This window comes from Schistocerca gregaria, chromosome 1, assembly GCF_023897955.1.
Source record: "Schistocerca gregaria isolate iqSchGreg1 chromosome 1, iqSchGreg1.2, whole genome shotgun sequence".
NCBI lineage: Eukaryota > Metazoa > Arthropoda > Insecta > Orthoptera > Acrididae > Schistocerca > Schistocerca gregaria.
The window spans coordinates 322,189,737-322,204,189 of record NC_064920.1 but is presented as its reverse complement, the minus strand read 5'-3'; the positions used below and the strand labels follow the sequence as shown (position 1 = coordinate 322,204,189).

General features: G+C 36.9%; 1 protein-coding gene across 2 annotated transcripts in view; it reads right to left on the bottom strand.

The window, feature by feature from the left end:
* The window catches only part of LOC126343774 (protein furry), a 1,073,323-nt gene that overhangs the window by 123,187 nt on the left and 935,683 nt on the right, over positions 1-14,453 (bottom strand). For both annotated transcript variants that reach the window (XM_050001966.1, XM_050001967.1), the window contains exons 33-35: positions 5,306-5,404; positions 3,465-3,618; positions 3,158-3,368 (exon numbers count right to left, since the gene is read on the bottom strand). In XM_050001966.1, coding sequence (XP_049857923.1) covers positions 3,158-3,368; positions 3,465-3,618; positions 5,306-5,404 — 464 coding nt within the window. The remainder of the gene's footprint in view (positions 1-3,157; positions 3,369-3,464; positions 3,619-5,305; positions 5,405-14,453) is intronic.

Genomic DNA, 14,453 nt, shown 5'->3' with positions numbered 1-14,453 from the left:
TCATCTTATATCCTCCTTTCAAGACGCTGTCCATTCTGTTCAACTGCTCTTCCAAGTCCTTTGCTGTCTCTGACCGAATTACAATGTCATCGGCGAACCTCAAAGTTTTTATTTCTTCTCCATGGATTTTAATACCTACTACGAATTTTTCTTTTGTTTCCTTTACTGCTTGCTCAATATACAGATTGAATAACATCGGGGAGAGGCTACAACCCTGTCTCACTCCCTTCCCAACCACTGCTTCCCTTTCATGCCCCTCGACTCTTTACAACTGCCATCTGGTTTCTGTACAAATTGTAAATAGCCTTTTGCTCCCTGTATTTTACCCCTGCCACCTTTAGAATTTGAAAGAGAGTATTCCAGTCAACATTGTCAAAAGCTTTCTCTAAGTCTACAAATGCTAGAAACATAGGTTTGCCTTTCCTTAATCTTTCTTCTAAGATAAGTCGTAAGGTCTGTATTACATAAAGAAGTAGTACAGTGAAAAATCAGTTCTCTAAAAAGCACCTGAATATGAATAAATAAAAAAAAAACAACTGTACAAACTCATTATTCAAAGTAAACAGAAAGAGAATAAAATAAAATAATGGGTATTGTGAATAATGAATTGTATACCTTCTTATATTTACTGTAGCACTGTTACCATAATTTAACTATTGCTGTTGTGGTCTTCTGCCTGAAGACTTGTTTGCATATAAGTCTATCCTTTGTGAGCCTGTTTCTTTCTGAATGACTAGTGTAAACTACAACCATTTTAACCTGCATGCTGTATTATAACTTGACCTCTCTCTACAATCCTTCCCCTCCCCCCCCCCCCCCCCTTTCCCATCCAGTATAAAATAGGTAAGGCCTGCTGGGTGCCTCTGAATCTGCCGTAGCAACTGAACCCTTCTCTTAGTCAAATTGTGCTATAAATTTCTTCTCTCTCCATTTTATTTCAGTACTACTTTATTATTTACTCAATCTACCCACCACATTTCAAAAGTCTCCATTCTCTTCTTGAATATTACAGTTATATGCATTTCATACATATTGTCTTCTTGTATGAACTGTTTCATTGTCCACTTTCACTTCTGTACAGGGCTTCACTTTAGAAAAACACCTTCAGAAAAGCCTTCATAAAACTTAAATTTATATCTTATGTTAATGAATTCCTGTTTTCCAGTGATGTTTTCCTTCCTATAGCCAGTCTTCATTTCACATCCTCTCTACTTTGACCATCAGCAATTATTTTTTTGTCCAAATAGAAAAAGTCATCTATTATTTTTAGCATCTCATTTCATAACAGAATTCCCAATGAAACATTTGATTTGATTCAACCTCATTCCGTTACCCTTATTTTACTTTTGTTGCTGCTCATTTTGTAGGCCTTTTTTTTTTTTTTCAAAACATTACCCATTATGTTGAAATGCTCTTCATTGTCCTTTACTGAGTATGAAATAATTACAGTGCCATCTGCCAACATCTAAGTCTTTTTGTTTTCCTTCCTTAACCGTAATTCACTCTCCAAATTTTTCTTTAGTTCTCTTTACTGCTTGCTCAATGCACAGATTGACTAACATTAGGAATAGGCTACAGCCCTGTCACACTTACTTCTCAAGTACTGCTTCCCTTTCATGTCCTTCTACTCCCATAGCTGCTCTCTGATTTCTGAAAAAGAGGTATATAACCTTTCCCTCCTTGTATTTTATCTCTGCTGTCTTCAGACTTTTGAAGTGTATATGATGAAAGACATACAACATTTTGCTCCTTGTACTATGCCCCTTTATTTTCAGAATTTCAAAGAGTTTGTGGTGCTAGGAAAAATAGGATGTGCCCTTGAACAAACAAGGAAAATAAGAGGCTAAAGAGAAGAAGCATCATGACTACAGAAGGGGGAAAGGGGGGGGGGGGGGGGAGAGGGAGAGAGAGAGGGAGGGAGGAATGTTTGCATTCTGAGAAAATGTTTTAGAACTAGAAAAGGGTGTTAGCAAAAGAAAGGAAAAGGAAGATTATTGAATCAAGGAAACTACATTAACAAAGCAAAGATGAGGAAAGCTAAATGGGAACAGATGGTGAATACAGCAAATGGAGAGGAGGAGGCTGATCTTAAACCAGACAAAAATATGAAGAAAGTAGGATGAGAAAGGAAGTTGTGTAATGGTAAAGTTAGTTTCACTGATATCATTGTGTACAATACTTTGTCTCTTTGAATTCCTACAATACTTTGTCTCATTGAATTCCTTGAACTCTTTGCTGTCATATCACTATCCTCCCTCGTCTCACTTTTTTGACTTCATATTTTTATCCACTCCCTTTAAACATTTCTTCTTTTATTTCTCCATACTTTACTTATTACTTCTTTTTAACTGCTGGAATTTTTACTTTCCTCTTTCTCCTGCTGCTCTAAGTTATTTTCTCTCCCCAGTGTAGCCTGGCTCCTCCCATCCACCCCTTGAGTTTGTGTCATACACCAACTCCCCTAGATCCCGAACTTCCTAAAACAATTCATGATGGATAGACTTGTTATTAAATGATTTCTGTATCAAACAATAGTTGCAGAAAATCCACCATGTTAGTATTTTATATTCTTTGAGTATGCTGTAAATGGTACACTTCATATCTGTTCTGTTCTGCTGATTGTTACAACAAAAATAATGGAAACAGTGGTCTATAATTTTTACATCTATACATTTAACAAAAACAAAGCAGCTGGAAAATAAATCTTAAGAATATGCATAAATATGTAACATTTATTAATATTTCACTTTTATATGAAGGACATTCACTTGTGATATGTTACCATAAATAATGGAGTCTGAGAGCAATTCTGCATTCTCAAGAGCCATTCTCATAACTTACTTTTATTTCCCAGTATGAGAAAAACATTTACAAACAAAAAAACCATACATTATAATCAGTTTCAGGTAGTTCTACAGTGGAGGCTACATAATCTATCTTACATGTTTCCAGCCACTTTTTGCAACTCAAACAACTTTATGGCAGCAGTTTCCAATGAAGCCATGAAATGTAGTATTAGTTACCTTAGAAATATGATGATTATTTGCCATACGCTACTTATAAAGTGAAATTTATTAGATTAGAAATGTGAATATTAAAAAAAAAAAAAAAAAAAAACTAGAGTAATGACTGAATTACATTGTTGTGCCTATCTTACCTGGAGTGAACGACCAGCATAATGCCTTGATGAACATGACAAGCCAAGTTGAAGTGCTGTTTGAGCCCAGCGTTCACTAATCAAAGCATGTGGTAGTGATTCTCTGAATACTCTTAGCACATGCTGCAGGAAAGTATCAAGCTGTTCTACACTACGCACTGACCAAACTTTTGCAGTAATATCTTCATAATTCCAAAGAGGCTGATTATGCCTATATTAAGACAGAACATAATAAAATTATTAATTATATTCATCCATAGATAGGTCTTGAGTAAATAAGAAATTTGAATCTATTGCCATCTATCACCTGGAAGCTATGAATTCTATAAGAGACTTGATGACATCCTGTATTGGCATGTTAGGTCCTGGTTGTGGACCTGTCCAAGCTGTTGCATCTTCTGGTGTAACAATTACTGGTGGTGTTGTACCTTGAGTCAGTGCAGCATTACTTGAGGATTCCCCTGAGGTAATGTTAGAAAAACTATATTCACACAATTGACTTTAGACAACATTATATTTGTCACAATCTATCAATAGCTAAATTAATTTAGTTATTCAAGACTCACTTAAGAAAATATTTATACTTCTTTTAAAAGTGCTCAAGGCAATAAAGCATTTACTTCTTTGAACTCTGTAATGGAAAATGTGTGTCTTCGCAGACTACAGGTAATTTTTAATTATTATTATTATTATTATTATTAGTATTATTATTATTATTTTAGCTTTAAAATAGCTAGGGTTTTTGCCCTACAGCAGTTGCACTACATTTTATCCTAATTACAGAGTGTTTCAAAGAAACTTCAAATTCTCTATTTTTTTAATAAACTCCTTTTGAAATCTATTCCACAAAATATTCTCTATAAATTTTTGATTCAGTCTTTCCTCCACAATTGCATTTGAAAATGCCTACAGTGTCATTATGACTTGTGATGCATCATATGATTCAGATTTTTCTCAGTGTTTAAGGATTTGTCTTCTAAACAGATTATGTTTACATACTGACAGATTGTGCTTAATTTCTGTTTGAAAGAGGAAGCCTGCAACACTTCTGTGACAATAAACACGAGTAGAATTACACCCTCACTGAAAAAAAGAATTTTGAGGCATATGGCTCTCAATGAATTTAAATGGCTAACACACACAACAAAAATGAATAAGACACTGAAAAAGTATGCTACAGCCTACGCTTACTTGCACACAAAGCAAGCTTCCACACTGTTAGAATTGCATACTTTGCAGAGTTTCACAGTATTCTACAATGCTGAATTATATTCTGGGGTAGCTCAGCTGCTAGCTCAGTAATGCTCCTGACCCAATAAAGAGCTATAAGAGCAATGCACCATGCAAAACAGACTGACTCATGTAGGCCCCTCTTTCAGAAGTTTTCCATTCTCCCCCTATCCTGTGCTTTTATTCTAGAAAATTGTAAATATGTGACGAAAAACATCAGAGAGAGAAATAAAAACTGTAATGCACATGAACATAATACCAGCAAAAAGACAAACTCCATGTTCAGTCAGTAAGGTCAACAGCCTTTAAAACCTCCATTAAAGTAGTGCAATACCAATGTACAATAGTCTACCACATAAGATTCAAGTTATTTCTTCATTTTCTCTGTTTCACAAATTACTAAGGGATTTCTTATCAGATCACTGCTTCTATTCAGTGGCTGAATTCTTAAACCATGTGAAGCACAACAGACAAGAAGCAAGACTATACTAAAACTACTACTGCTGCTGCTAAAGCAAGATCAAATATAATGAATTTATTGTACAGTTATAAACCTACTGTTACAAGTAATTTCAGTATGAGTTAAAATTTATGCTCACAGCATTTCCCCCCCCCCCCCCCCCCTTCTTTATATTTGCTTGAATTCTTTCTGAAATGTGTGAGAACCTAGAGGCAAAAATGGCTGTGGAATAACATGTGGTACCTTTCACCATCCTTTATATTTTGTACATGAAATGATAAATCACAAGTTTAAAAATATCAGTTCAGTACACAAACATTTTTAAAATCAGTTAGACAATTTAACACATGCATTGTTTGTATTTTTATCTTATTCTGGATTTTCGTACTTAGAAGCAATTTTGAGCAAACAACTTCAAAGAAAATTGTGGACAGCTACCCATCCAATCTGGAACTCACCTCCATGGGTAGATACACTGGCAGGAGGAGTAGCTGCTGTTCCTGGCAAATTGGTTGGTATAGGACTGTGAAGATAACTGTCAAATTCTGCATTTGGTTCTGTAAATTAAAAAAAAAATCACTGAAGATTAGTCCCATATTGTTACAGCTATAAATTTATTAATCAGCAGACATACAGGGCTTGAATCATGAAATTCTGCATAGTAATGTAGTTTTAAAGATGAGAAAGTTACAAATAGTGTCAAGATTTCAGTTACAATTAATGTGTACCATAACTAGTCATCACAAATATAGCTACACTCCAATACTTAGCTATACTCTAATACTTCAGTTCTTGTTTTGATTGCTTGGTCTCAGTTCAGTTCTATCTTCCATGTAATGAATTCTAAATGAAACTGGCATAGTCCATATCAGTTCAGGCAGGCTAGACAAAAATATTATCTTCATAGTCTTGGACTTTTTGAATTTAGCATTTGTTAAAAATGAAGGACTAAGTAAGAAACACAATTTTTTTGTTTTCTCCAAAAATATTTCTGCTCCGAGATACAGCCATTCAAAGATGACACTGCACATACCATTTTGAAGTCACAAATTTTGGAAATAAATTTACAATCTCTGAAACAGGTCTAGGTATTTTGTTGCTTTTTTATATTTGAAACATAATTGCTTTATGATTACAAAGAAATCCTCCATTTGGACTTACCTGTCAAAGTTCTTTCATTATAGTGTTCTTAAGTTTTTTTATAATTTATGGAAAAAAATGTTTTTCAAAAATGCCAATCCATAACATTTTGATTTTTTTTCTGTTGATTAATACCATATAGTTCTACATTCCATGAAAAGGAGAGCTTCCATTTTTAGGTTGAACAGGTTTTATAAACAACTGAAATTTTTGCCATACATAAAACCTGTTTCATTACCACATTATCACATAACAGGCTCATAAAAATCAAAACCTAGCCTTATTTAACATAATTTTAGTTTTGAAAGAAGAGTAAGAGACTCATTTTTCAAGCATTTTAAATAGTTCCAAAATGTATGCTAAATGTCCAAAGGCTTACACGTTTCAATTTATACAACTTCTGTGCACTCTGTTTTGTACTGAAACTAGCCAGTCAATGAACTAAAAATCTGTTCCACTGCTTCAGTAACTTCCTTTGATATAGAGTGATGCCTTCCTGTTGAACCAATAGGAACTGGAGCACTTACAGTCTTCAAAACATTGTGAACAGGCTGTGAGCCCTGATGGCATTGTTGCTGTCCTTCAGCTGGAAACCTATATCCATCAGCTGATCCATGTGGTAGCATAAAGTTAACTACAATTTTGTTCAACTCATAATTGGTGTCTATAATCTCTGCAATCCAAGAGTCACAGTCATACACACGTGCCACAAACATACACACGTGCCACAAACACACACACGTGCCACAAACATCCCCCTTCTCAGGTTCTGAATCTGAATATTATACTGCTGCTTCTGAGGTGTTGGGAATGAACGATATTTATTCTTTCTTGATCTTTAAACTGCGTGCAATATGAATTTGCCCATCACTTTGAGCCCAAAAATGTGTCTTCTGAATTCCTTTCACAGGAGTAGTTTCTTTGGACCATTCTTCTATTTTCTGCTCACAGAATTCTTCAATTTCCTCTTTGGACAAAGAATGAGGGCTGTGGATGTGTAAGATTTCATGACTCTCGTAAAATTCCCAGCATTATGAATCGCAGCTGTATTCGGTCTGCAAAGATTATGTTTTGTAGCATGGTGCTTCAGCAGGCCACATTCTTGAAACAAACAAGTCTCTTGCTTTATGTCACAGACTACTAATGACTTCTCATGCCCAACCAAGGTGTCATATGTCACTTGCTCCAGTAAGTTCTTCAAAGTTACCACACAAAGTTCAAAATTCGAACAGTACACACATAAACAGACATCTCTAGGTGGGTGTGGAATTACCCATTTAGGTCATTGTGCATAAAATGTTTATCTTCCAATATTTGAAGTTGTATAGTTGCTCTTATAAACTGCAAAAGTTTCTTTAATACCGCAAGTCATGTAACCCTTCACTTTCAGAAGTGTTTGACCTTCATCTGTTACAGTTATAGTGTCTTTTTCGTTGCACTCTAGTGAGAACAGACCCATTTATCTTCCAGATAAAATGACTGCACTATTTGAACTTGAGCTGCTTTTACAGGATGATCATAATAGGGATCTGGTCTTCCAAAGACACCTTTTACAGACCCCACAATGCTTAATTTGTCTACCATGTACTTTGATACTGATGGAACATTGTTCAAAATTGTTTTCTTTGAAAATGTCTCTGGAATAATGCTTAGAACTTGCACCTTTTCAATGTAGGCTGCAGAATATTTAACAGCTGAATTGATATTTGTGAAAAAATCTGGGCAAGAGTGCTTGGTTCATTTTGTTCTGAATATGGAATTTCTACTTTGAAGAGTGTGGTCAGTTTCTCTGTAGTGTATTCATCCATAGCTTTAGTAATTTCTCTGCACGTTGTTGATGCATAGAGCTTATGACTTGACTTCACTGACCACGGTTTCTTAACCGGACTAACACCTACATTTGTAGCTGATTGGTTCAGGGTATTTAATTCTTCCTCTACTGATTCAAAATCTGCATCATCTGTTCCATGGAAGGCTTCACCTTGTTAAGATACTTTCACTGTTGTTATTTTGTCAAAACATTTAGAACACGAAAAGTTGTCACTGGGAACATCTTCATTTTGAAACAGAGTCTTTGAATGAGAACACTTATTCCCAACCTGAACAAAGTCTGTTTTTTGTTTGTCTTATATATAGCTCTTTTCTGGATATGCAAACAGTCTGCATACTTCACTCTCCTGTGGCCCCTGTCAGAAGCCATTTCAAACAGTCCTTTTCACAAAACACACTGCAACTGTGTCAACTGGCATATTCCTCACAAACACACAGAACTCACTGGGTGGTCTCCGATTTCTTAGAAACCTCTTCAGTAAACAAAGTAGCACTGGCCAGTACAATATGCAACAAAGTGTAAGAAATATCTGCTACAAAGATGATAGAAATAAACATCGTAACACAGAAATTAGTAATAAACACCTTCAGTGAAGACATACATTACACTTGAAAGTTAAAAAAACGATTAAAAAAAATAAAAACTGTCCAACTTAAAGTGAGTACTACATGGTACTAATAAACAGAAAAAAATCTAACTTGTCTGCATTCGCATTTTTGAAAAGAAAATTTTTCTGTAAATTATAAAAAAACAAATTCAAAATACAACAGTAAAAGAAACTTCCTGGCAGATTAAAACTGTGTGCCCGACCGAGACTCGAACTCGGGACCTTTGCTTTAAGCGGGCAAGTGCTCTACCATCTGAGCTACTGAAGCACGACTCACGCCCGATCCTCACAGCTTTACTTCTGCCAGTAACTCGTCTCCTACCTTCCAAACTTTACAGAAGCTCTCCTGTGAACCTTGCAGAACTAGCACTCCTGAAAGAAAGGATACTGCGGAGACATGTCTTAGCCACAGCCTGGGGGATGTTTCCAGAATGAGATTTTCATTCTGCAGCGGAGTGTGTGCTGATATGAAAATCCCTGGCAGTCTCGGTCGAGCACACATTTTTAATCTGCCAGGAAGTTAAGATACAGGTAACTGTTAAGGAAGTGATTCAATTCTGTAAGAAAGGTATAGTAAAAAGTTATAAGAGTGTAGCCATGTTCAACATGCTTAAAAAGACTATCATTCCACTGATACAATCCTGACTACCTTTAGCAACTCCCTATCCTTATCAGAAAACTTCACACAAAAGTCTGAAAAGTCTTGCTGTTTTCAGAGCTCAGCAGAGGATAGTAGAATAATGATGCAGGGGTGAAATGGCTTTAACTCGGGGCGCAAATCCAGCAGGGTGTACAGGGGAACTTCTGACTTCTGTGAAATGTGGAAAGTAAGGCAGGGGTACAAACAAAATTGAAGATGTGAGGATATGTGTGAGTTGTGTTTGATAGCTCAGTCAGTAAGAAAGAAACTAGTCTAGCTTGAAGTTCTAGTCTGATATACAGTTTAACTCTGTCTGGAAGTTTCACAACAGCATGTACATTACTATGAAATGAAAGATTCACACTCTAAACCAAGAAATGTTTAACCGGTAATAAAAGCACTGATTCTGATGCACTTTTAATTAAGGCAATGAATATAGAACTGTAAACACATAGGAAATAATATATGGAAATGAGTGCAACTAATTAAAACATACCAAGACCAACTATATTCAAAATTAATTAGTAGAAGCTGGTTTGGTTGGTTGATTTGGAAAGCAAAGGGACTAAACTGCAGGGTCATCAGTCCCTTGTAGTAGAAGCAAAGAGATATATATTTTACAAGCAACTAGACACTAATATAGACTTAAGAACCATGGACCTTGCCAAGGTGGAATGGCCTGTTGCCTAAATGATACAGATAGTCATACCAAAGGTGTAACCACTATGAAGGGGTATCTGTGGAGAGGCCAGACTAAGCTGTCATTCTTTAAGAGGGAGAGCAGCCTTTTCAGTTGTTGCAGGGGCAGTACACTGAGTAATTAACTGATCTGGCCTTGTAACATTAGCCAACATGACCTTGCTGGGCTCGTACTGCAAACGTCTGAAAGTGCACACATCTGAAAGCAAGGGTAAACTACAGCCATGACTTTTTTGCTTGGGGCATGAAGATAGCTAAGTTAGATAACAAATGAAGACATGCTGAATCAAATTGGGGAAAAAAGAAATTTATGACCCAACTCATTTAAAACATGGGATCAGTTGACAGGACATATGAGGCATCAAGGAATTGTTAATTTGATACTGGAAGGAAGTGTGTAGGGGTAAACATTGTTGACTGAGATGTAGGCTTTAATACAGGAAGTAGGCTCATATGGATGTGTGTTATGCTAGTCACACAGAGGTGTACATGCTTGCACAGGCTAGACTAGCAAGGGGTGTTGCAACATACTAATCTTCAGACTGAAGACCACCACAACAACAAGAAACAAATCATAAAAATTCCTTCTTGACAACTGCTAATTTATAGAAGAATGATGGTCTAGAAACCGGTATCATATGTGCTATAAAAGGATAACAAATATACTTGCTATTACTAATGAAAGTATTTTCCAGTTTTATACAAATTATTCTGAAAATTGGCCACAGGTAATGGCTTTTAAACCAATAGTAAACTAATAAATAATAAAAATATTCAACAGAACACAGACTCCCTATGTTGTTGTTGTTGTTGTGGTCTTCAGTCCAGAGAAAGCTTCTTCATCTCCCAGTACCTACTGCAACCTACATCCTTCTGAATCTGTTTCGTGTATTCATCTCTTGGTTTTCCTATACGATTTTTACCCCCCAAGCTGCCCTCCAATTCTAAATTGTTGATTCCTTGATGCCTCAGAACATGTCCTACCAACTGATCCCTTCTTCTTGTCAAGTTGTGCCACAAATTTCTCATCTCCTCATTAGTTATGTGATCTACCCATCTAATCTTCAGCATTTTTCTGTAGCATCACATTTCGATAGCTTCTATTCTCTTTTTGTCTAAACTATTTATCATCCACGATTCACTTCCATACATGGCTACACTCCATACAAATACTTTCAGAAATGCCTTCCTGACATTTAAATCTATACTCAATTTTAACAAATTTCTCTTCTTCAGAAATGTATTACTTGCCATTGCCAGTCTACATTTTATATCTTCTCTACTCCGACCATCCTCAGTTATTCTGCTCATCTTATATCCTCCTTTCAAGACACTCTCCGTTCTGTTCACCTGCTATTCCAGGTCCTGTGCTGTCTCTGACAGAATTATAATGTAATCGGCAAACCTCAAAGTTTTAATTTCTTCTCCATGGATTTGATTTCCTACTCCAATTTTTTCTTTTGTTTCCTTTATTGTTTTCTCAATATACAGATTGAATAACATTGGGGATAGGCTAAAACCCTGTCTCACTCCCTTCCCAACCACTGATTCACTTTAATGCCCCTCGACTCTTTATAACTGCCATCTGGTTTCAGTACAAATTGTGAATAGCCTTTCGTTCCCTGTATTTGACCCTGCCACCTTCAGAATTTGAAAGAGAGTATTCCAGTCAACATTGTCAGAAGCTTTCTCTAAGTCTACAAATGCAAGAAATGTAGGTTTGCCTTTCCTTAATCTATTTTCTAAGATAAGTCTAAGATAACTCTTTGCGCAGTATCATATCTCCCATTTCATCTTCATCTACATCCTCTTCCATTTCCCTAATATTGTCAGACTCTTTATAACATGAGATTTTTTGTCATGTCCTTCTCCTTCTCTTCTTAATAAAGAGTAAGTGATGGTCTTAAATATAAAGGTTAATGCAGATGATTCTGATGAAGACATGGAAGTGTAGTTACATTTGTTTTGCCACTGGCGAAAAAAAAAGAGAAGAGAGATGTTGAAGTGCAGTGTTGGCATAGTGCCTAACACCCTTAAAAACCACTGAGGCCCACCAAGGTATCCAGCCGCTGTGGCCGAGCGGTTCTTGGCACTTCATTCCAGAACTGCGCTACTGCTACAGTTTGAATCCTGCCTCGTGCATGGATGTGTGTGATGTCCTTACGTAAGTTATGTTAAAGTAGTTCTAAGTCTAGGGGACTGATAACCTCAGATGTTAAGTCCCATAGTGCTTAGAGATATTTGAACCACACACACACACAGAGAGAGAGAGAGAGAGAGAGAGAGAGAGAGAGAGAGAGAGAGAGAGAGAGAGAGAGAGAGGAGTGAGAAGAGTGAGAATACCACAGAGAGAGAGAGAGAGAGAGAGAGAGAGAGAGAGAGAGAGAAAGAAGAGTGAGAAGAGAGATGTTGAAGTGCAGTGTTGGCATAGTGTCTAACACCCTTAAAAAAACACACTGAGGCCCACCAAGCTAGTCGGCTTTGTACATCCATAGTGGAGCTTTGTACTTGTTTAGCTAACTTTCCTAAATTGTGGGTAATAAAATGCTAAAAACAGTATATTACAGGAAAATTTGATGTGCTCTTTAATATCAATGAACTTCCATTTCCCAATGGCACTGCCACTAATATCTATCTCATTTTTCCGGGCAGCAGTTTGTGTATTAAACTGGGACAGTATTATGTATACTTCTTCGTAAAGTATCATATGAAGATGAAAAGCAGCAGTTTTGCTTTTGCTTTCCTACCCACAATTTCAATACTTATGATACCCATTAACATCCGAGTGCTAACTTTGGTGCCACTGTTTACCTCCACAAATGACTATAATTTCTTTGTTTGTTCATTTCATTTATTCATTTTTGTGTACCATGAGTCCTTGATGTGTGTGTATCGCTCAGACATAGGATATGTGCGTTTTGAAAGAAATCTTTCAATAATATTATGCTGTGGTAGTTGTTGAAGGCATTATGCTTTGCTCTATTGACAGCTAAATGTGTTTCAATTAGCATTCTCTTTCTTCAGGCTTAATATTTTGTTTTATGCCTATTATGCAGGTATTGTTGCTTTTAGAAACTGACTGTATAGCATGCCCAATCCATCATTAACTGCTCTGCTAGGTACACATTCATCCAATACTTAGCCAACTATTCTTTCAATCAATTCTTCTATATGCTCCTGCCCAGAGGTAGGGGTTATGACATTCGCTTTGAGATATGACATGACTGTCTCTTAATCTAGTTTATTAAACACGCAAATCGCAAATCTTTCTATTTGTTTCAGCTACTTTCTGTATTTTCGAAATCAGTCTTGCCACAGCTATCTGATGGTCACTGTTACCAGTTTCCACATGGGCATCCTCAAAAGTGTCAGGTTTGTCTGGTGCTATTAGATGTAATACATCCCACCATGACCAAGCTTCAAAACTATCTGCCCCAAGTAGCTTCCAGAGAAATCATTTAGTATTTAGTAGAATGTCTTGTCACACTCACCGCTTACAAATATCATCATTTTCCCTGTCTATTGTTGGATGATCTAAGTTTCCTCCAATAATGACAGGATGACTGTGGAACATACGTATTGGCAAGTTTAAAAAATCTCTAAAGTTTTGGTTGCATCTGGGAGGGAATCTGTTGGTTGATAGAAAATTCCAATTATAAGTTTGGGTACACTGTTAAAACTGAATCTGGCCTGAACAATCTTGCAAGAAACTTCAATTTTTATCCAGGAGGATTTGATTTCGCATTTCTTTGGTCACTTAGTAATACTGTATATCTGAAATACATTAACCCTTTCATTACTGTTAATCATCATGTTGTTATATCACAGTATACTCAAGTGTGGTGTCACCGCCAGACACCACACTTGCTAGGTGGTAGCCTTTAAATCGGACGCGGTCCAGTAGTATACGTCAGACCTGCGTGTCGCCACTATCAGTGATTGCAGACCGAGCGCCGCCACACGGCAGGTCTAGAGAGACTTCCTAGCACTCGCCCCAGTTGTACAGCCAACTTTGCTAGCGATGGTTCACTGATAAATTACGCTCTCGTTTGCCGAGACGATAGTTACCATAGCCTTCAGCTACGTTATTTGCTACACCTAGCAAGGCGACAGTATCCGTACTATTGACATTGTGAACCATGTACCATAAAGAGCGACGTTCTCCATTAATGGATTAAAGTTAAGTATTCCACCAGCTACGTCCGTTTTTCTCAATTCTAATTCCCTTGTCATGTTCCAGACCTCACGCCAGCCTGCGTGAGCTGAAACGCGTGCATTGCGGCCTCCTTTACTAACACGGTTGGCTCTCCTGCCAACCACAACATTAAGTATTGACAGGCCATGCATACATTAATGTATCTCTTACATTTTGATACAAAGTGGCCCTCTGGGTACGACATTGGCCTCACGTTAGCGAGCACAGCAGCTTGAATGCCTGTCCTACTACCCAGGTTTAGCCCTTCCACTGTTTCCATAAATTGTTTGAGGTAAATTTTAGGATGATTCATTAGAAAAAAGGGCAAATTTATCACCAAATCTGAAATTATGCTTCATCTCTGATGTTGTTAAAGTTTCGAGAACATACCTTCACCAAAGAGTCAAGCAGTACATTGCTCCCTCCTATGTATATCTCGCGAAGAGACCATGAGGATAATATCAGAGAGATTAGAGCCCACACAGAAGCATACC